We start from the raw sequence: 17,554 nt of genomic DNA on the forward strand, positions 1-17,554 counted from the left end.
TGAAGTGACTTGCAACAGTAGAATACCATTCAATTTCTAGATCACTGAGACTATAAGCAGCTATGATACTACAAGGGTAAGAGAAATAGTGCCCTGACAATGTACATGTGATGGGTGACAGGCAAAATAACTGAACGCTCCAGATGACAGAATCATCACGTAAGAAAAAAGGACTAAAAAAAGAAATAAGAGATAAGAAGAAAAAAGATTTGACAAGATAATTTGACACTGATGCAAAGAGACACTGATGTTCAAAACACTAAAGAAACCCCTCTGAGGTTGTAATTTCCAACATCACTGCCTGGTGTTTCTATTAGTCACCAGTAGATGGTGTAGTTTTGTCAGAAGACAGCAGCACACAGACAGAAACTAATGTGTTCCCTCTGAGGCTTCAGCTTCTCAGCATTTATACAAGTAGGAACTCAGTGTAACACCTTTCTGTTGACTGAACATAAGGAATAAATATAGCTTCTCTTGTGTACACACCCACCCACCAACACACACACACACACACACACACACACACACACTGACCACAGGCCTATTTGTGACAGGATGCTGACTGCAACTGATATGGCTGTCAGCTGTGCATAAAACCGTCTGATTTTCCCTCTCTATTCAGTTTCACAGAAATAAGCCGAGTGTGTGCACCACACATGGTCAGCAGTTTGCTGTATCTGAGGGCAGTCCAGTCAGTCAAGTTGAGGCAGCTTTAAAAGAATAAGGCAATATATAGAGGCCTACACTATATCAGTGACACTGGGGGACAGAGGGACAACTCTATAGGATTCAATCTAAATGACCACATTACTTAGGACTCAATCTAAATGACCACATTACTTACCAAACGTGTGGCAGAGAGGAAGCTAAACTTCCCGCTCACTCAGGGATTTCACCCATTAACCAACAGTTTCCTGACAATGTGGAGTGTTTCACTGTGACTGTAGAGAGGCAACAGATCAGCTGTGCATCACTACCCAGCTGTAACCTTAGTTTTGTTCCCCAGACAAATTCTGACTAGTTATTAGAATTAATTACCTGTCCCTGTTCAGTACGGTTTCTCTTAGCTTTCCCCGAGGCATTCATAAAACTAAATATAACAAAGGCATTGCATGAAATGACCAAAAAGTTTGAGAAAGTCAGAACAGAGTTCTGAGTACCAAAGACGCTATAGGATAAGCCCGTGTAAGACTATCACTTATTACCATCAGTGTCTGTTGAAATTTGCCTTCAGCAGTGCCACGTGGTTTCGGTTTCAGTGCCAGTTGACAAGCAATGCTTCTCTATTTCCCCTAAAACAGTATGGAGTTTTAGTTTGTTGTCATCGAATCAAGCTTTACTGAAGTCAAAAAAAAAAAAAAAAAAAAAAAAAAAAAAACACTTTTCCAAATTAAAAGTAATTTTAGGTTACACCATAATACTTTCTGCAGATGTGCTGCAGTGGTTAATGGTTAAATTTCCAGAGGACCCAGTGGAAAATTCATTACATTTTAGGCTATTTGATAGGCTTTTCAAAAATGCGGTTTAATTTGGCACTTTTTCGGGAAATTAAATTACATGCGAGCTGCTTTGGTTGCTAATTTGCATCCCTCCTTGCCTTGAGGGAAATCGAGCGCCAGCAAACAGTGGCTGTAAAGACCTTTCACCGTGTTCCCCCCAAAACTCCTAGTGATTTCATGTTTTGCTTTTTCTTTATGTCTTCAGTCAGGTGAAGTGAGAGTGTAGAAGACATTTGCAGATAAGAGTTTACACCGTGCTGTGTAGGCTGTGACAAGAGGTTCAACTGAAAGTCACTCGTACGCGGTCGCACTGATGCGCATCTGCCGAGGACGCGCAGCTTCTGAAGCAACAGGCGATAACGCACTCGAAAGAAAGCCGGGGCTCAAAATTCACAAGAAAAACAACACAGCTGCCTGTCAGTGTGGTCCATACGGACGCACACAGTATATTCTCTAGTTTTAGTTGTTCAGATTAACCACCATCCACTCCGGATAGTGTTGTTTTAGCGCAGTGAATGCCTTTACGCGCGGCGGCAGTTGTAGAAAATGGCTTTTGGAGAGTGGGTTGATGCAAGAGGAAAGAGGGCGGTCAAACGGTGACGGTGAGCAATGTGCCTTCCCCTGGCAATGGTTTCATTGCTAACTCAAGGGCTGTTGGACTGCATTTCGCACGTGTAATTTATTGCTCACAGGGCACAGATCCCAATCTTGGACACGCATGCTCGTAAGGATCTGCGCGCACTTCATGCCCGCTTTGGTGATGCCATGCCCCGTAACCACAGCGGCGATGAAGGCGGCACCGGGCTCTGGATGAGGACATCGCCAGGGCACCGTACCGAAGGTTACGGCTTGAAAGATGTGGAGTCCGGACGCAGGATGATGAACAACGCTGGAGACGGTCTGCTGTCCGCCTCAAGTGCCACAGTCGCCGCTGGTTCGGAGAGCCTGAGGAGGAAGCAGGGAGCCCGGCTCAGCCTGCTGGGGAAGCCGCTCATATACAGCGCGCAGAGCGGCCGGAGAAACGTGCGCTACCGGAGGCTCCAAAACTACCTGTACAACGTGCTGGAGAGACCGAGAGCCTGGGCTTTCATCTACCATGCGTTTGTGTAAGTGTCTGTTTTCATCATTTGCATGAAAGGTAGTCGCTGCTGTCAGAAGCAGAAGTTGGACACCTGTTGATCCCATCTGTCTCATCCACACCGCAGGAACGCATCGAAAAGGATGCAAAGATGGAGTGGCTTTTTTAGACTAGTTTTTTAAAATGTAATGAATAGAGGCTAATTAAGTGTTTTCACGCACCATACAACAACCACTCTGACAGTATATCCTCTATAATGGCTGCACAGAGAGAGAGAGAGTCATTTTGTGATAAACCCAGGAGAGGTGAATTCACACCTCATCTATCCTCCTTGTCTTCCTGCTGTGAGTCATACAACTGAATTATTGAAATCCAAGGTGAGCAGGTTCATGGTACAATGTGATGTGGTACTGTAATGCCCTCGAAATATTATTTTCCTTGATGATATGCTCTGATTAGCCTGCAGCATGCTGTGTAGCAGACTGTAGAGGAGCTTTTGTTTTGTTGCCCACTCTACTGGATCAATGGATTTGGAAAAAAGGGCCCCACACACCCAGGTTATCATCCAGGGTGGTCTCCTACTTGAGGCTGCAGTTTCTCTAAAATGCATGCATTTATAAATATCAGAGACTGCTGCACAGTTGGTATCCATGAGGCCCTTAGGGGTCAAATAGGTTTTACATTTGTAGTCTTAAGTAAGCAAATCTGAGACTGGTGGCACTTAAAGGTCAAGTAGCAGGGATGTCTCTGTCATCTTGTGCCCGAGTGGCTCTGGTCTCTGTCACTCTGTGCTTACCAGCCAGCTGCATTTGATTTCCCGTATGTGACTGTTGTTGTGGCATCATCAGTGCAGTATCGGCTGCTAGTACAAGGAAGGAAGTGAAGCCACAAGCTGACTGTAGAGCACCATCTTTTTTTGTTGGGGGTGAGCTGGTTCAGCCTGTGTGTGGCTGTGCTTTCTGAAGAGTGGTTTCAAGGGAGGAGGGTTTGGTTATGCTTGATTTTTGGCTCTTCATCCTCCGCTGTGACAGGCAGCTAGCCTAAGTGATCCTCTTTTTTTTTTTTTTTTTTTTTATCAAATGACATATCATCTATACATGTTTCATGTACATCCAACTAATGGGAGTCCAAATTTTCCTTGATTTATATTGATTTATTCTCAGTGACTTTTATTTTGTTCGAGGAGTCAGTTTCATCTGTCCTGTTGTGCAGGCAGGTTTTAAACTAACTACAATAGATGTGTCACAACTGAAGGTAGCCTTGTCTGACTCTTCTTGTTAATTAAAAACTGAAATCCTTCCAATCAGGCCAGTGTGCCACATTTCAACTAAGAAGCCTCCACTCCGTGGATTCGCCTATAATTACAGGTGCCAGCATCTACCTCCAGTATTTTCTTGTAAAGACTTAAATGATGCATTCGCTGCGTTTATCTGCATAACATCATGAAAATTGTTTAGACTGATAGTGTATTTTAAAACAAAGCCTTGAAAAATGGATAATATGGAACCTTTAAATGAACTCCTTACATAATGGCCTTATATAATGCAACTTAAAATCAACCCCCCTTATTCATCTTCAGCAGAGTTGTAATTTTCTACAAAAGGCTGTTACCTTTATCATGTGCTGCAAAACTGCTGCGGCACCATTTCTGAAATCAGCCGTAAATCCTGCCGCTTGTTTCTTTATGTGGCCTGTCCAGGCTTTGTGGGGTCAGGGAGGTTAGGTAATGATGTCAGTGAGCAGCGTGGAGTTCATTCAGCTCTGAGATGGCCCTCTCATCCTCTTTTTATTGGGGCCATAACTCATAGAGAGACAGGGCTGGATTCCATTTTGTTCACCTTGCTGTACAGTACAGTTACTCAGCGACTGACTCAAAATGATGCTAATTGAGCTTGTGAAAGTGTTGACTCACTCATACCCACCGCGATTCAGACCGTTGCATCTTCACATGAGCGCTCATGAACTTTTGGAGCGCACGGTTGGGTGGCTGGGAACTTGGTGAACAATTCTCTTTCAGCCCTTTGGCAGTGAACTGGAGCCAGAGAGATGGAGGGAACTGAACTCTCCCTCAGTCCTGAATCCGCTTTCATGATGAATGCTGCAGTGATGGTCAGTGGCCTTGAAAGACGCCCTGTACGTGTACAGTAATTATGTGGCCATGTTTACACGTGTCACGTAAATTCATCTGTTGCGAGGGGGATTGCTTTTGTTGTCATTTTTCAGATTTCTGATGGTATTTTTGCTGTGGAAGGCTAAAGCTGCACTTGGCAACTTTGCACATTAGTGGCTCCAAATGGCAACAAGGCATAACTTTATGAAAACTGTTTGAACTGCAGCACCCAGGAACTGGGGCTGTGAATATTTGGCTTAGCCGAGATTTAATTCTATTCCTGACTCACTAGTTGGCAATTTGATTTAATAACTATTTATTTATTTATTTTGCAACAATGTAATGTGATCCAAGTTTGTAAACCATGTTTCAAAGGTAGGGCTCGGCATCATGGACAAAATCAAATATCAAAATATTTTTCACAGAGTACCTTGATATCGATATTGTGATGATATTGCAGGGATGACTGTTAATTTCATAAGATATTTACACACAAGGTTTGATAAACAGTCATTGGCAATGTGGATATCATGACCAAGCAGATAGGGTTTGTCTGAAAACTGCATCCTTTTTCAGTAATGCAGCCTTTAAAACCAGGAAAAGGCAACACTTATGTCATATCATGAAATCCAAGATGATATCTTATCTCATATCACAATATCGACATAACATCGACATGGGCCAACCCTAACTCAAGTTAATGACTCAGTTTGGTACTTTTATCCCAAATTTTATGTAAGATCTTTTTTGCTTCTGAAATGATTTTCATTTTACAAAGAAATTGTGGGCTATTCAACAGAAAATAATCAAACATAGGCCTGTTAGTTCTATGATGCTGAGAATTCGGAAATGATCACAACTTATTCCTGAGAAAACATTGTTTTGATTGGTTATTCAGAAAAAGTTTGAAGTGCGTCAGTTCTGCTGCAGTGACTCCTGTTTGTTTGTCACAAGCCACTTTGAGCTGCTGAACCTGACCGAAGCTTTGTTTATATTTGTGGTCAAAGAGATCTTTGCCATATCGTTCATTGCTATGGAAAAATTGTGTCAGAGGTGAAGGAAATAAGTAACAGACTCACTTGTGTTCACAGCCTAACCAAAACAAGACTTCAAGTTTAATACTGAGAATTTAGGAGGAAAATTCCAGATGTCTCATTCTATACATAGGAAGATAATCCCTTTATGTTTGCAGTACCGTATCACAGCATATAACACGGCTATTCAATTACAAATTCAATTGGGACAGATTTTAAAACCAGGAGCTGCAGATGGATCACACATTTTCACAAGCCTATTTAAAACCTTTTTTTTTTTTTTTTTTTTTGTTTTTTTTTGTTTTTTAAAGCTTTTTGGTAATGACAATTTTAAACAAACATAAATGATGGGGTTAAAAAAAAACACGTTTATTGTCTCACTTTTGGTCACATATCTGACACAGGCACATCACGGAGTGCATAAAAGAATTAAAAATGAACACTAATTTGCTCTAAATGCAAAGTAAACACATTGTTTCGGCCTTGGGAGATGGAACATAATCAGGCATTTGCCAGTCCTGGCAGGGTTAAAGCGACAGTTTTCATTGACCGTTTTACAGTTCAGGGTTGGCACAGGCATATGTTCAGTAGAGCTCTTGCCGACTTGTGACTGTCAATAGCCAGATATTTTGAAAAGCTACTAGGCGTGGCTGGAATTGCGTTACATGACAAAACGCTGATTTGTGAACGATATCGTGGTGATTCTGGTTTTGCCTCCTGACTGCTTATGGATTTTAGGCCACACTCACAGTCCTAAAACTATTTATTGAGGGCTACACAATAACACTACTAGTAACAAATAATGTTTTATAAAAAAATACAATTAAAATATTAAAATTGCCATTAAAATAACCTATTCAAGGTTGCTGGTCCACTAGGGAGTTGCTTCTTGGCCAGATTTGGCCCAGTTGAATTGGCCGGGTTATGGCGTATTATGTGTAAAGCAACTAAGAGAATAGCTGTTCTCCTTTTATGGAGCATATTCTTGTTCAGATTTTTAAAGCAGACATACTACATGGATATTCTACTTTGAGATTTTAACCACAAGTAATTGTGAAAAAAATCCTTTTTTTCTGCTTGTCTTAGTGGTATATTTCAGGTGGAGCAAATTCCAACATAATCCATCTGACAGCACAGTATCAAATGATATTTTTGGTGTACTGATATGCTGATTTAGCTGTTTTTTGTTACAAGATTTGTGCTCAGATGTAAAATGAGATGAAAAAACCCCTCCTATTTCAACCTCTTTTTTTAAAAAAACAAAACAAAACAAAAAAACAAAAAAAAAGCAAAAACAAAAAAAAACATTATCTCTCTTGTGTCAATGTGTGGACTGCATCGCCAAACACTTCATCAAGACGGGCCTTGGCTGCGGTTCACGCTGAATTCCTTGTGTGATTGAAAACCCAGTTTAGTGTCTCTTGTTTCTTTTGTTTGCGCGTGTGTGCACATGTGCCCATGTGAGGCTCAGCCTGTGTGGTGCTGTTTTGGCCAAGCTGTGCTGGATGGTTGAGGTGTTGTCTGGATAACTTTCTGAAATTCTGTTTCGTTGTCCACTGCTTTCGGGAGGTAATAAAACCCCTCTCTTTCCCTCTAGATATTACGGACAGGTAAGAGGATCAAATACACTCACATGTGCAGCCTTGAAGTGCCCAGTTATCTATCTGACATTCCCACATCCTCGTAGTCTTGGATGATGGCCATGGTTGGCTACATTTTCACTTTATAGCACATGTAACTCCCAACAAAATTACTTCTTGAAAATTGCGACTCGAAGAAATAATACTGTCATGATCATGAACCTAGTCGTGCTCATTAACAGCGTGAGCTCTATTACATTTTTAAAATGAAAGGCAGTGGGTGGTCACTAAATTAGAATTTAACCCTTTAACTGCTATGCCAATGCTGCAAGCAAAGTGATGCTGCTTTATCAAATAACAAATCTGAGTGCGCACATCACACCAGCATCCATAAATCTGCACTAAAGGGGTATTAAAAGACATCAGTCACCTCACATGGTGAAATAACTCTTTCACTGATGTTTCGAAATGATGCATTTTGCCACATACAGTAAGGCAAGATATGTAGTGTATTTTTTCCCCGTTTCCCATGTGTGACAGAAGGAGCACTGAGCCAGTCTTTGTGCCGGGGTCCCAGCCCGCCCTCCTTCCTCCTCACACACACACAGTGCCGCCATTCATCTTGCCTCGGGATTAACAAGCTTTTATCCTTGCAAGTATGTCAGAGGTAGGAAAGTGTGGGGAAAAGGATCCAGTGTTCCCCCACCTCAGGTTTCTGAGCTGGCATGGGGGCCTGAGATGCCTCGCCAAGCGGGGGCATGGAAGGGCAACCCGAACTCAGTGCTCTCAGTCATCAGATACCTACAATGTCATCGGCCTCGCTGTTAGGAATGCTCGGGCTCAGGCTGCAATAAAAGGTGTCCGACGCTCATCATGGTCTCTGTGTTTGATTGGCACTGTCAGAAATTACAAGGCAACAGACACAGGATGATGTTCAGCAGACAGTGGAGCTACATATGACATTTACCACCCAGACATTTACTTTCTGTAACTTAGATCTGGAAATCCTGTCGCTTGGAGAGGTTTATCTCCTCTGTGGTGAACGGTGAAGGCAACACTGTCACAGAGACAATAGTGCCTCACGAAACAGAAAAAATCAATTATCACAACCTCTTTGATTGAAAACCTTCATATCAGAATGTGATGATATTTTCAGAATAACTGTTGGGGCTTTTGAGAGACGTTTACGCACAAAACATTTCTGATGTACAAGCATTAGCAATGTGGATATGATGAGCAAGCAGGTAGAGGCAAATAATACAACAGCTAAAAAAGTCTAATAAGGCCAGGAAATTGCATCCTTTTCCTTCAATGCAGAGTTTTAACATTTATGCCACATCACCGCATTACAATATCCAAATCCCAGATGATGTCAAGTCTCATCACAATTCTGATAAAATATCAATAGCCTATGTATCGTCCAGCCATAAGAGTCAGCTCAGAAAGCTGCTTACTGGTGGTGCCCTGGTGATGACAGAGAGACTGATGGAAATGCATATCTATTGTCATGCATTTCACGCATGCATCTATACACCACTTTCCTGTTTGATATATGTTAAGGCATTTCACCTGAGCCATGTCAGCATTTGGTCAGCTCTCATGCTCACCTTTTTTTGTACATGTGTTACTGCAGCTTAATGGAAAAAAAAAAAAACAGCCAGGAGTCAGTCAGTTTGCTCAAATGAAAGTGATGCATGTAATACACAGGAAGAGCAAAGCACTGTACACATAGTGTCTGCCTGTTTTATTCACTGCGAGAGGTTAATGACCAGAGGGAACTGGGCGTTTTGATAGTGAAATAGACCCTGTGACTTACATAAATAGGATTGTAGTCAACTAAAGAAAATCTTAATATCTCTTACAGCGTGGGTCAAAGGTCATCTTTCTGAAATCCGCTTCCTCCTCAAACATGTCTCTTACCCACTGAGCCTTGCCTAATGTGTCAGAAGTCATATCCTAATTTCAATCTGGGTCTGAATCTTCTAGTTCATTGTTGTTTTTGGTCCTCAAAGTAACTGCTGTACTCGGCTTCATTTTGCTCCCCTCGCTCAGGTGTCAGCCATTGTCACTTTTTTGAACTCTACACAAAGGTAGTAATGGTAGTAATCAACCTTTATTTAGCTAGGCAAGTTAATTAAGAGCTGACTCTTATTTACAATAACGGCAGTAATGCAGTTCACCTTACCAACATGTATTACAGGGAATCACGATGCCTTTCATTGGTCACGTCTTGAAAACAACAACATCTAAAATGTGCTCAAGGGTGCTGTAAAGGGAGAGACATGCAAAAATACACCAGGCCTGCCAAAATGACACACACTTCTGCTTGACAGAGTAACACCAGCAACTGTCCGACCATTGTGAATTTGGGTCGGACAAGACCATATCAACCGATCAGAGGACTACAGCTCTAGACGTGAGGAGGGAGTTAGACGTCTTTGTTAAGATGGCAGTTACTTGACATCATGTCATCACAAGGGTGAGGAGAGGCAGCTAACTGGAGACAGTTGGGGGTGTTGCACACACAGTTCTGGTGTGTCTTTGACTCAGTTTTTTCTGTGGTGTTTAGAGGAAGTGAAAGCCTCTTCGAGCCATAGTAGGGTTGGTTTGTAACGTCGTTTGAGGTGTATGATTGTCTGCAATGTCACATGTTTGTGACATTGGGGGCCAGCCACAAACATGTGCTACTGCTGTATAATGTTCTCATTCAGCTGATCACAGTGACTTACCATGCTGCTACCACCTCATTTCAGTGTGGACACATTTTCCCCTGTCAAAACTTTAATCTGTTGTTAGCTAGACTAGTGTGTCCAGAATGTGGCCTTTTTTCAAAGCCTACAACAGGAGCTTTACATACGCTATTTGCTAATTACTTGCATGTATTATTTTTAACCTCTTCAACCTTGATATGGTCTCATTGGTGGTTTCATCATTGTTCCCTGGCTGAGCTGTGTTCAAACACACAGAACTTGCTTAAAATAATAATAAAAAAAAATCTTGCTGATATCCCAGAGTTTCCAAAGATACCAAACAAGTCCTGCTTAATTCCATGCTGTATAAAATGATGCACAAATGATGCATCTAGATATTTTCTATGTGGTGTAATTCTTTAGCCTTAAAACAATGTCATCTTGGCTTTGAATAGTTCACTCAGAGTAAGTGTGATGCTTCAGTGAACCTGCAACCAGCTGATGTATAAAAAAAATGCATGTGACATGGTTGATCAATATGGAAAAATGATTTTTCTAACTTTGAAGTTGCTTAACGGGAAATTTTCAGGAAAGTCGGGGTTCGTTTTATCCACATTTTACTTTGGACCAAATCAAATGGTAGCCAGTAAAGGTTGATGATGAGGCGTTTCAGAATCCGCTCAGGAGTGGATTAATAATTGTTCGATATGAGAAATCACTGTGGCTGCCTGACCACAAGCCAACAAGTTGAATGGGCAGTGGCTGCTGCAGCACAGGTGTTCAGTTTCAATCGTACGTTTACTCAGAGGGAGTTCCCCCGCACGCTGTTTTGAGAGATGCCCTTGTCTGTAAACACACAGACAAGGACTCGCAGGGCACGCCTACACCGATGCATTATCGGTATTGTGCTTGAGTTAAGAGAAGCCTCATTTACCTAAACAGCACCTGTCCTCTCCCCTCACCTCCCCCTTGAAGGCTGCTTTCTTGTAATATTTCCCACAGCGAGGCAGCAGCCTAGACAGGCTTATTTGAAAATGAGTCTCATTTTCTGACAAGAGAGTTTTTGTCACTGATTGTCCCAGCCAGTCAGTTCACAGGTTGCACTCAGTACGATAGTTACCGTCAAGGAGAAAAACACAGCCCTCTCCAGCATCATTCACCGCCGTCTTTAAGTCTGCTGTCCTCTTCATTGCCTTGCCTCTAGCAATCTCTCACCCCCTTTCCCTGTACCCCAATACCTCCAATGATTTCATGTTCTTTTTGCGGTCATTTCTCCCATTGTTCTCAGTACCACAAGAGAAAACTCATCTCGCAGAAGTGCGGGGGCATTACTTCAAACTGACCTGCTCTCAACTGTGAGTGGTATAGAAGTGAATGGCCATTGTCTTGCCCTCATCTCTGTTTCCTGTCTTTTTCCCCCTCCTCTGTCTCTTTCTTCATTTCTATCTCTGTCTCTATGCCTTTGCCATGGGGTTTTTTTGCTCTTCTTCTTCCCCCTTATCTTCTCTTCATCTCCCTTCCCTGTGGCCTGTGGAGACAGTGCTGTTTGTTTGCATTGCCGTCATGCAATGCTCCCGTGTTAGCATTGTGGCTAAGTATAGCGAGGCCCGGCTGGTCTGTAGGACAAAGAGAGAAGCAAGGAGGAGGGGGCACGTGAGTGTTATCCATGGCATGGATACTGTATGACCTCTCGTGGCTCTGTCCTCTCCTTCGCCTATTTTTGTTGTTGCTTTTGTCGTTTCTGATCTTTGAGCCTTGCTCACAAATGGGCCAGCAGATGCTTGCCTTAAGGGGACTGACATGAAGTGAGGGCCGCTTGACTAATTTTGAGATCTCAGTGTTAAAGTCCATCTGAGAGGGAGTGTTATGCAGGCAGATTTGGGTATAATACAGTAACTTGGCTTATCCGCTCACTGCTGAGGTAGTTCAGAGAGAGAGAGAGAAAGAGAGAGAAAGAGCCTCAGTCACAATAGAGCACTGCAACATGCAGAGAAAGGCAGCCAGCTTCCTTCTACATTTTTATGTAAGCAATACCAGCAACACCTCAAAGCATTTGAGAAATCCCAATGTGAAAAGGGCAATTTTGAGTGCTTCATGTTGCCATAGCAACTAATGCTGTTGTTGTCAGCTTGTTCAGAACTGGAAAAGAGACATCTTGGGTGGGTTTCAATAATCAAACAAATAAATAAATCAAAGTGACAATTCCTGTCCGCCTCTGTGTCCCTGTCATCCAGTGACAGATTTGCCCCTCATATTAACCACACTGTCACTGCTGCGCCGTTACGCCTAACAGTTACCCATGGGTGATACAAGCCATGCCCCAGCCACTGCCTCCGTGCTATATTTAGGCATGCGGCAACTCGTGTCCGTGGGTCTGTGGGTCTGTGGGTCTGTTCCCTGCTCCCTCTAGGAATAACACTGCCAGCCCTGCGCTGTCCGATGCCCACTCTTCCCTCTCTGTCCCAATTGAGCTTTTATGGCATATGGATCATCTTTAGTGTCACACAGGTTATGTACCTGTGCCTTCAGTGCCATGAAGAGTCTGTTAAGCCAGCATAATCCGTTTACACGGGTCTTTTAATTAAATAATTTGTGCTTGTTCTGGATGTCAGCCTCCTGTAATTGGCCCAGGAAGAAGGAGTGGACATTCTTATGAATGGATGCAGGCGACAACATGGTCTGTCTGACTTGTGGGTCCGCTTCTGCTGTTTATGCAGGTTGAATTTCAGCAAATAAGAATTAAACGATAAAGTGAATCGGTTTAAAATGTGAAACATTACACGATTCCAACTGAGTTGCAACATCACAGCTAACTTGAAAAGACCCACAGTATCAAAACGCCATAGGAAAGGCTCTTTTGGTTTAAAAATAGCACCGCCATGCCTTGTGCGTGTGTGACGTAGGCTATACACTACAGTAGTCATGATGTGTGCAGGGGGATGGGGGGTGGGGGGGTTCCATGCAAGGACGAAAGATTCGCCATCATCCACATCCACAGCCCTGGCAAGCATACATGCTGAAGATTTGTCCTGGGGAGAATGGCGCCACATCAGGGAGACACAAGGCCATGCCCTCGGCGCTGTGCTTTGCACAAGCCGGATAATGCTCGAGAGTTGTGGGTGACAGTCCACAGGCCTTCTGACCTCCCTGTCTTACCCACAGGGACAACGCTGCAGCTGGGCAGCCAGGCTGTCCGTCAGCATGCAGTGTGCCTCCATGCTGAGGAACAAAATAGAGAATAGGAAAAGATACAAGGAGAGCAAAGTTGATGGAATGAAGGGAAATATGTAAGTTTGTGTGTGTGTGAGAGACACAGAGAGAGAATGAGTGTTGCTTTATCTCACCTCCCCTTATGCTTTGGTTTCAGTCTGTCTTGTGATGGTGCATCACAGCAGTGCTTGAAGTCGAAAATGTCACTAGCCATCGCACAAAAAATGAACTAAAACACTTCTAACTTGCTGATGGGAAGAGTTTGCTTTCGCGTCCACTGCATGAAAAAAAAAAAAAAAAACATCAAAGAATGCAGCCACTAGTGCATGTAGTAAACAGCGAGAGATGGAACAGACCTCTGCATATGTTTCTGTGCATGAGGTGTTCATGTAGCCATATAAACATGTGAAATGTGTGCAAGTGCGTACAACATGCCATGACATGAAAGGCCTACTTCACCTGCTTACCTTTCTCTCTCTCTCTTTCTCCCCCCAAACTGCGAAAACACTACAGACCTGTGCCCTGACTCCCCCCCCCACCTCTCGTTTGCCTCTCTCCTCCCCTGATGTTTGCACTCAGACATGCCCAAAGAGTCCTATTTGATATCGCCCCCACCCTATCCTCCATGCACCATGGTTGCTCTGGGCAACCCTGACCCCAGCCAATAGAGTGAGCGCATACACAGCCCCTCTGTTTGGGCACATAAAAAGATCAGTGTGGGAACCACAGTGAAGGGCAGCCACACTCAACTCAGCAAACCCTCTGGCTCCGTCAAAGCCCACGCCAAGCTCGGAGGCGAATGCACTTTGTTTTTGTCTGCTTGGTCAAGCTCACCAGGTGTCACTTCTCCTGGGTGAGTTGTTGAAAAAGGAATGAAAATCTCTAATCTGCAATGCCAGTTTATTTCAAAAAGAGTCATTAACTCATGTTTATCATACATTATTTCTAAAATGTAGGGTTCAGTCTGTAAAACTGATATTTTGTCGGAGCAGAGATGAGCCTGGACTGCAAAAAAATCTCTGTCTTAACAAGCTTAGTTTCATATGCAGTCATAAAATCTTATTTTTCCTAAGACAAGTGAAAAAAAAAATCCACCAATGGGATGAGATAATCCTGCTTGTTTCCACTGCAGTTTCACTTGTGTCAAGGATTGCTCTTGGAACAAGTATAAATAACAAGGCAGAATAAGGCACATCAGCCCACTAGTATCAAGAAAATGGAAACAAGCTGATTATCTCATCTCACTGGCAGTTTTTTTTCCTTTGATTGAAGAAAAACAAGGTTTTAGCACTGAATACGAGACAAAGTGATTTGTCGAGGTGGAGATTTTTTATAGTGAAATCATCTATCATCCTGATTTCTTTTTCTGTCATTAGAGATTTTGCCCTGAATGTAACTTATTTCCGCTGTTGTTTGGGCTATAGCTTGTATGCTGCTTGGTTAGTGTTTTACGACTGCCAGTCACAAGTGTCAAAGGTCGCCCCGTTCCTGAGTCTCAATTCTGTGAGAGTGGGCCGTGTTTTCAGGTCAACCTCGCTTTTTTCCCATAGTCCTCTCTGCCCACCCCCTCAGTCGTACTGCACCAGTGAGATTCCCCAGGCCCGTCCCGAGGCTCATAGTCCCACACAGCCATGGCCAACGCAAACTGAACTCTTATTTGTCCACGCAAAATTAGACAAATTGTGCTGGAAAATAGTACTCTGGGTTACAGGACTGAGGCTGCTGTGTCTAGAGTATGAATGGGCACTGGCTGGGTTTTAACCATTGCATCGCTCTGTTCGCACTTCCTTGTAGCCGGCTTGTCAGAACACATTAGCAGGAAGGTTGCTCCTGAGGTCACCACAGGCAAAGTCCTCTGTAAAATAAGAGGGGCGTGTGTTTGTGTGTGTATGTGTGTGTGTGTGTGTGTGTATGTGTGTGTGTGGCAGGGGGACACACATATGCTGATGACATGAAGTGGTTGCATGCGTGCCTCGTGTTGCCTCGACTTTTTGAACATTGAGAGATTTTTTTTTTCCAATCTCCTGGCATTGTGTGTAGCTTTTATTTCCAGTAGTCTGCTGTCAGGCCCTGCAGCTGCAAAAACGCTGCTGTGCTAAAGCTGCCGCTCGTATCTTTGAAGTGTATGAGTACTGGGCTGCAACAAATCTCCATCATAACAAGTCGTTTGTCTCATCAATGCAAAAATTTGTTTATATGAAAAAATCGGACAGTGGGATGAGATAATCACGCTTGCTTCCAGTGCTAATCAACGTATTTCCAGAATTGCCTTGAATCAGGTTGAATCAAGCGTAATCCTCTTGATCCTAGTGGGCTGATCTGCCCTATTCTGCCTTGTTTCAACATAGTTAGGCTTGTTCTCAGAAAATGTCCAGAAACAAGTGAAACTACATTGGGATTATCTCATCCCCCTGGCAGATTTCACTTGTATAAGAAAATACGGAATATGAGAGTGACTGTCTTATTAAGGTGGAGATGTGGAGATTGGATGGTTTGCAGTCATTGGGAGGCTTTGCATGTTGGAAATGCACTGAATGTATGAAATAATAGATTTCTGATGCGGAGTTGAAGCCGCTTTTGCACAAGCCACGTTATAGTCTCAAAGCCTAAAAATCCTCCTGTTTGTCTATATGTCCTCATGTTATAGATTTAATAAGTAGAGTTGTTCCAATACTGATAACAATAACATGCCTCCAATGCAGCCGACAACTTTGGATCGGATATCAGTGAGTACGAGAATCTATGCACTGATCTCATACCATGTATTTTATGATTAAATGTCAGACTTACTTTTTTGTGTACAGTTATCGCCACTGACCACACAGCTCCCCTCCTCTCTCTGTCTTCCTATATTGCTGGCTCGCTACATTACCTTCTTCGCTCAGTCACTGTGTAGCTCGCTCATTTTTTTTATCCTACTGAGTTTTCCCACTGCAGTTCAACAGCCTACAGATCTGCCACACGAGAAACACAACACTGTAAAAAATTTCCGAGTGAGGGCTTAAAATAAGTTACACAGCCTGACGTTCCACCACTGTAAAAAACAATGAGTAAAACAGCCATCACTGTTTCTTAAGTCAGTGGACAGCAGACGACTGTATCCTACTCACCAGTACTCGAGGCTTTGGATTCAGTGATATCACATCCACACAGGGTTAGTAGTATAATGATATCAGAACATCTCCATCAATAAAGGATATCAATAAAGGATAATGGCTTCACGTCGTTGGTGTTCATCAGGAAAACAGCAAGCCTCCCTAATGCTTTGTATGTGTGTATTTCTTGTTATTCTCACCTTATGTTTTATTCGGGATCACAGCAAAAAGAGACACATGAACATACCAGTTGCGAAAACTAGTAGCACACTGGTATGTGTGCTGGTCTGTGTACAAACATTGGTGGCGGCGGCAGCTTTGAAAGGTATGGGGTGAGCGAGTTTGTGTGTGTGTGTGTGTGTGAGAGAGAGAGAGAGAGAGAGAGATGGGGCAATAGTAGCAGTCTCATGGAGTTTGTAGTATGTCATTTCCAATCAATGTCTCCCAGACTGTACGGGGGGGTGGGACGTGGGGGGGGTGGAGGGGCACAAGGGAGGTTTCAACATCAGACTATGTTTTTTTTTTTTTTTTGCGTCTCAAACTCTTCTCAAGTGCGCTGCGCTGCCTACTCTGAAATTCAGGGTCACAATACGTCTGTTGAAAATAAAGCTTAATTGATGTCAATTGCAGTAACGCGTCGAGAATCCTCATATCCTGCTTTTAAATCGCGAAGGCATCCCAGACAGTAGTTTGAGTGTCAGTTGTCATCCCAACATAACACCACTAAACTGACCCTGAGCTGTTGCCCGTCGGTTTTGTTTGCCAAGTCATGTCTGCCCGTCGCTCAACAAATCAACTCATAAGTGTTTGTCTTTACAAAATAAGCTTGACCCACAGGTTGCCAGCTTGTGTGTTCATGTGTGCATGTGTGTGTGTGTGTGTGCGTGTGTGTGTGTTTAGAGTTGGGTGGTTTAGAGAATCAAACTGAGCAGGGACATACAACAGCTGCTTGTTGGAATAACAGAGTGGCTGAAATGACTGCACCAAGCGGGTCATATTACCCACCCGGGCTTTTAATAGGCCAGTCAGACTGTAGAGGGAACAGATTAGCATGGAGGACAGTAGCCTGGTCACATATCATGCAGCAGATAGATGAAAGTGCTTTCAAAGGTGTGTTGACAGAGGAATATGTTGCTTTAGTGTTGCCTGGTGGAGGTGTACCATCAGCTGAGGGTTTTATTTTTCGTTGATTTTTCCAGTGAAGCTCTTCCCCAGTGATGTTATTGCTGTAAAGTGTTTCCTCAGAGATTTGTGTCGG

At 43.2% G+C, this 17,554-nt stretch overlaps 1 protein-coding gene across 2 annotated transcripts in view; it reads left to right on the forward strand.

The window, feature by feature from the left end:
- Nucleotides 1-2,174: 2,174 nt before the first annotated feature.
- The window catches only part of kcnq5b (potassium voltage-gated channel, KQT-like subfamily, member 5b), a 120,363-nt gene continuing 104,983 nt past the window's right edge, over nucleotides 2,175-17,554 (forward strand). For both annotated transcript variants that reach the window (XM_030049547.1, XM_030049557.1), the window contains exon 1: nucleotides 2,175-2,605. In XM_030049547.1, coding sequence (XP_029905407.1) covers nucleotides 2,265-2,605 — 341 coding nt within the window. In that variant the 5' untranslated portion in view covers nucleotides 2,175-2,264. The remainder of the gene's footprint in view (nucleotides 2,606-17,554) is intronic.

Source organism: Myripristis murdjan, chromosome 1 (assembly GCF_902150065.1).
Source record: "Myripristis murdjan chromosome 1, fMyrMur1.1, whole genome shotgun sequence".
Classification (NCBI taxonomy): domain Eukaryota; kingdom Metazoa; phylum Chordata; class Actinopteri; order Holocentriformes; family Holocentridae; genus Myripristis; species Myripristis murdjan.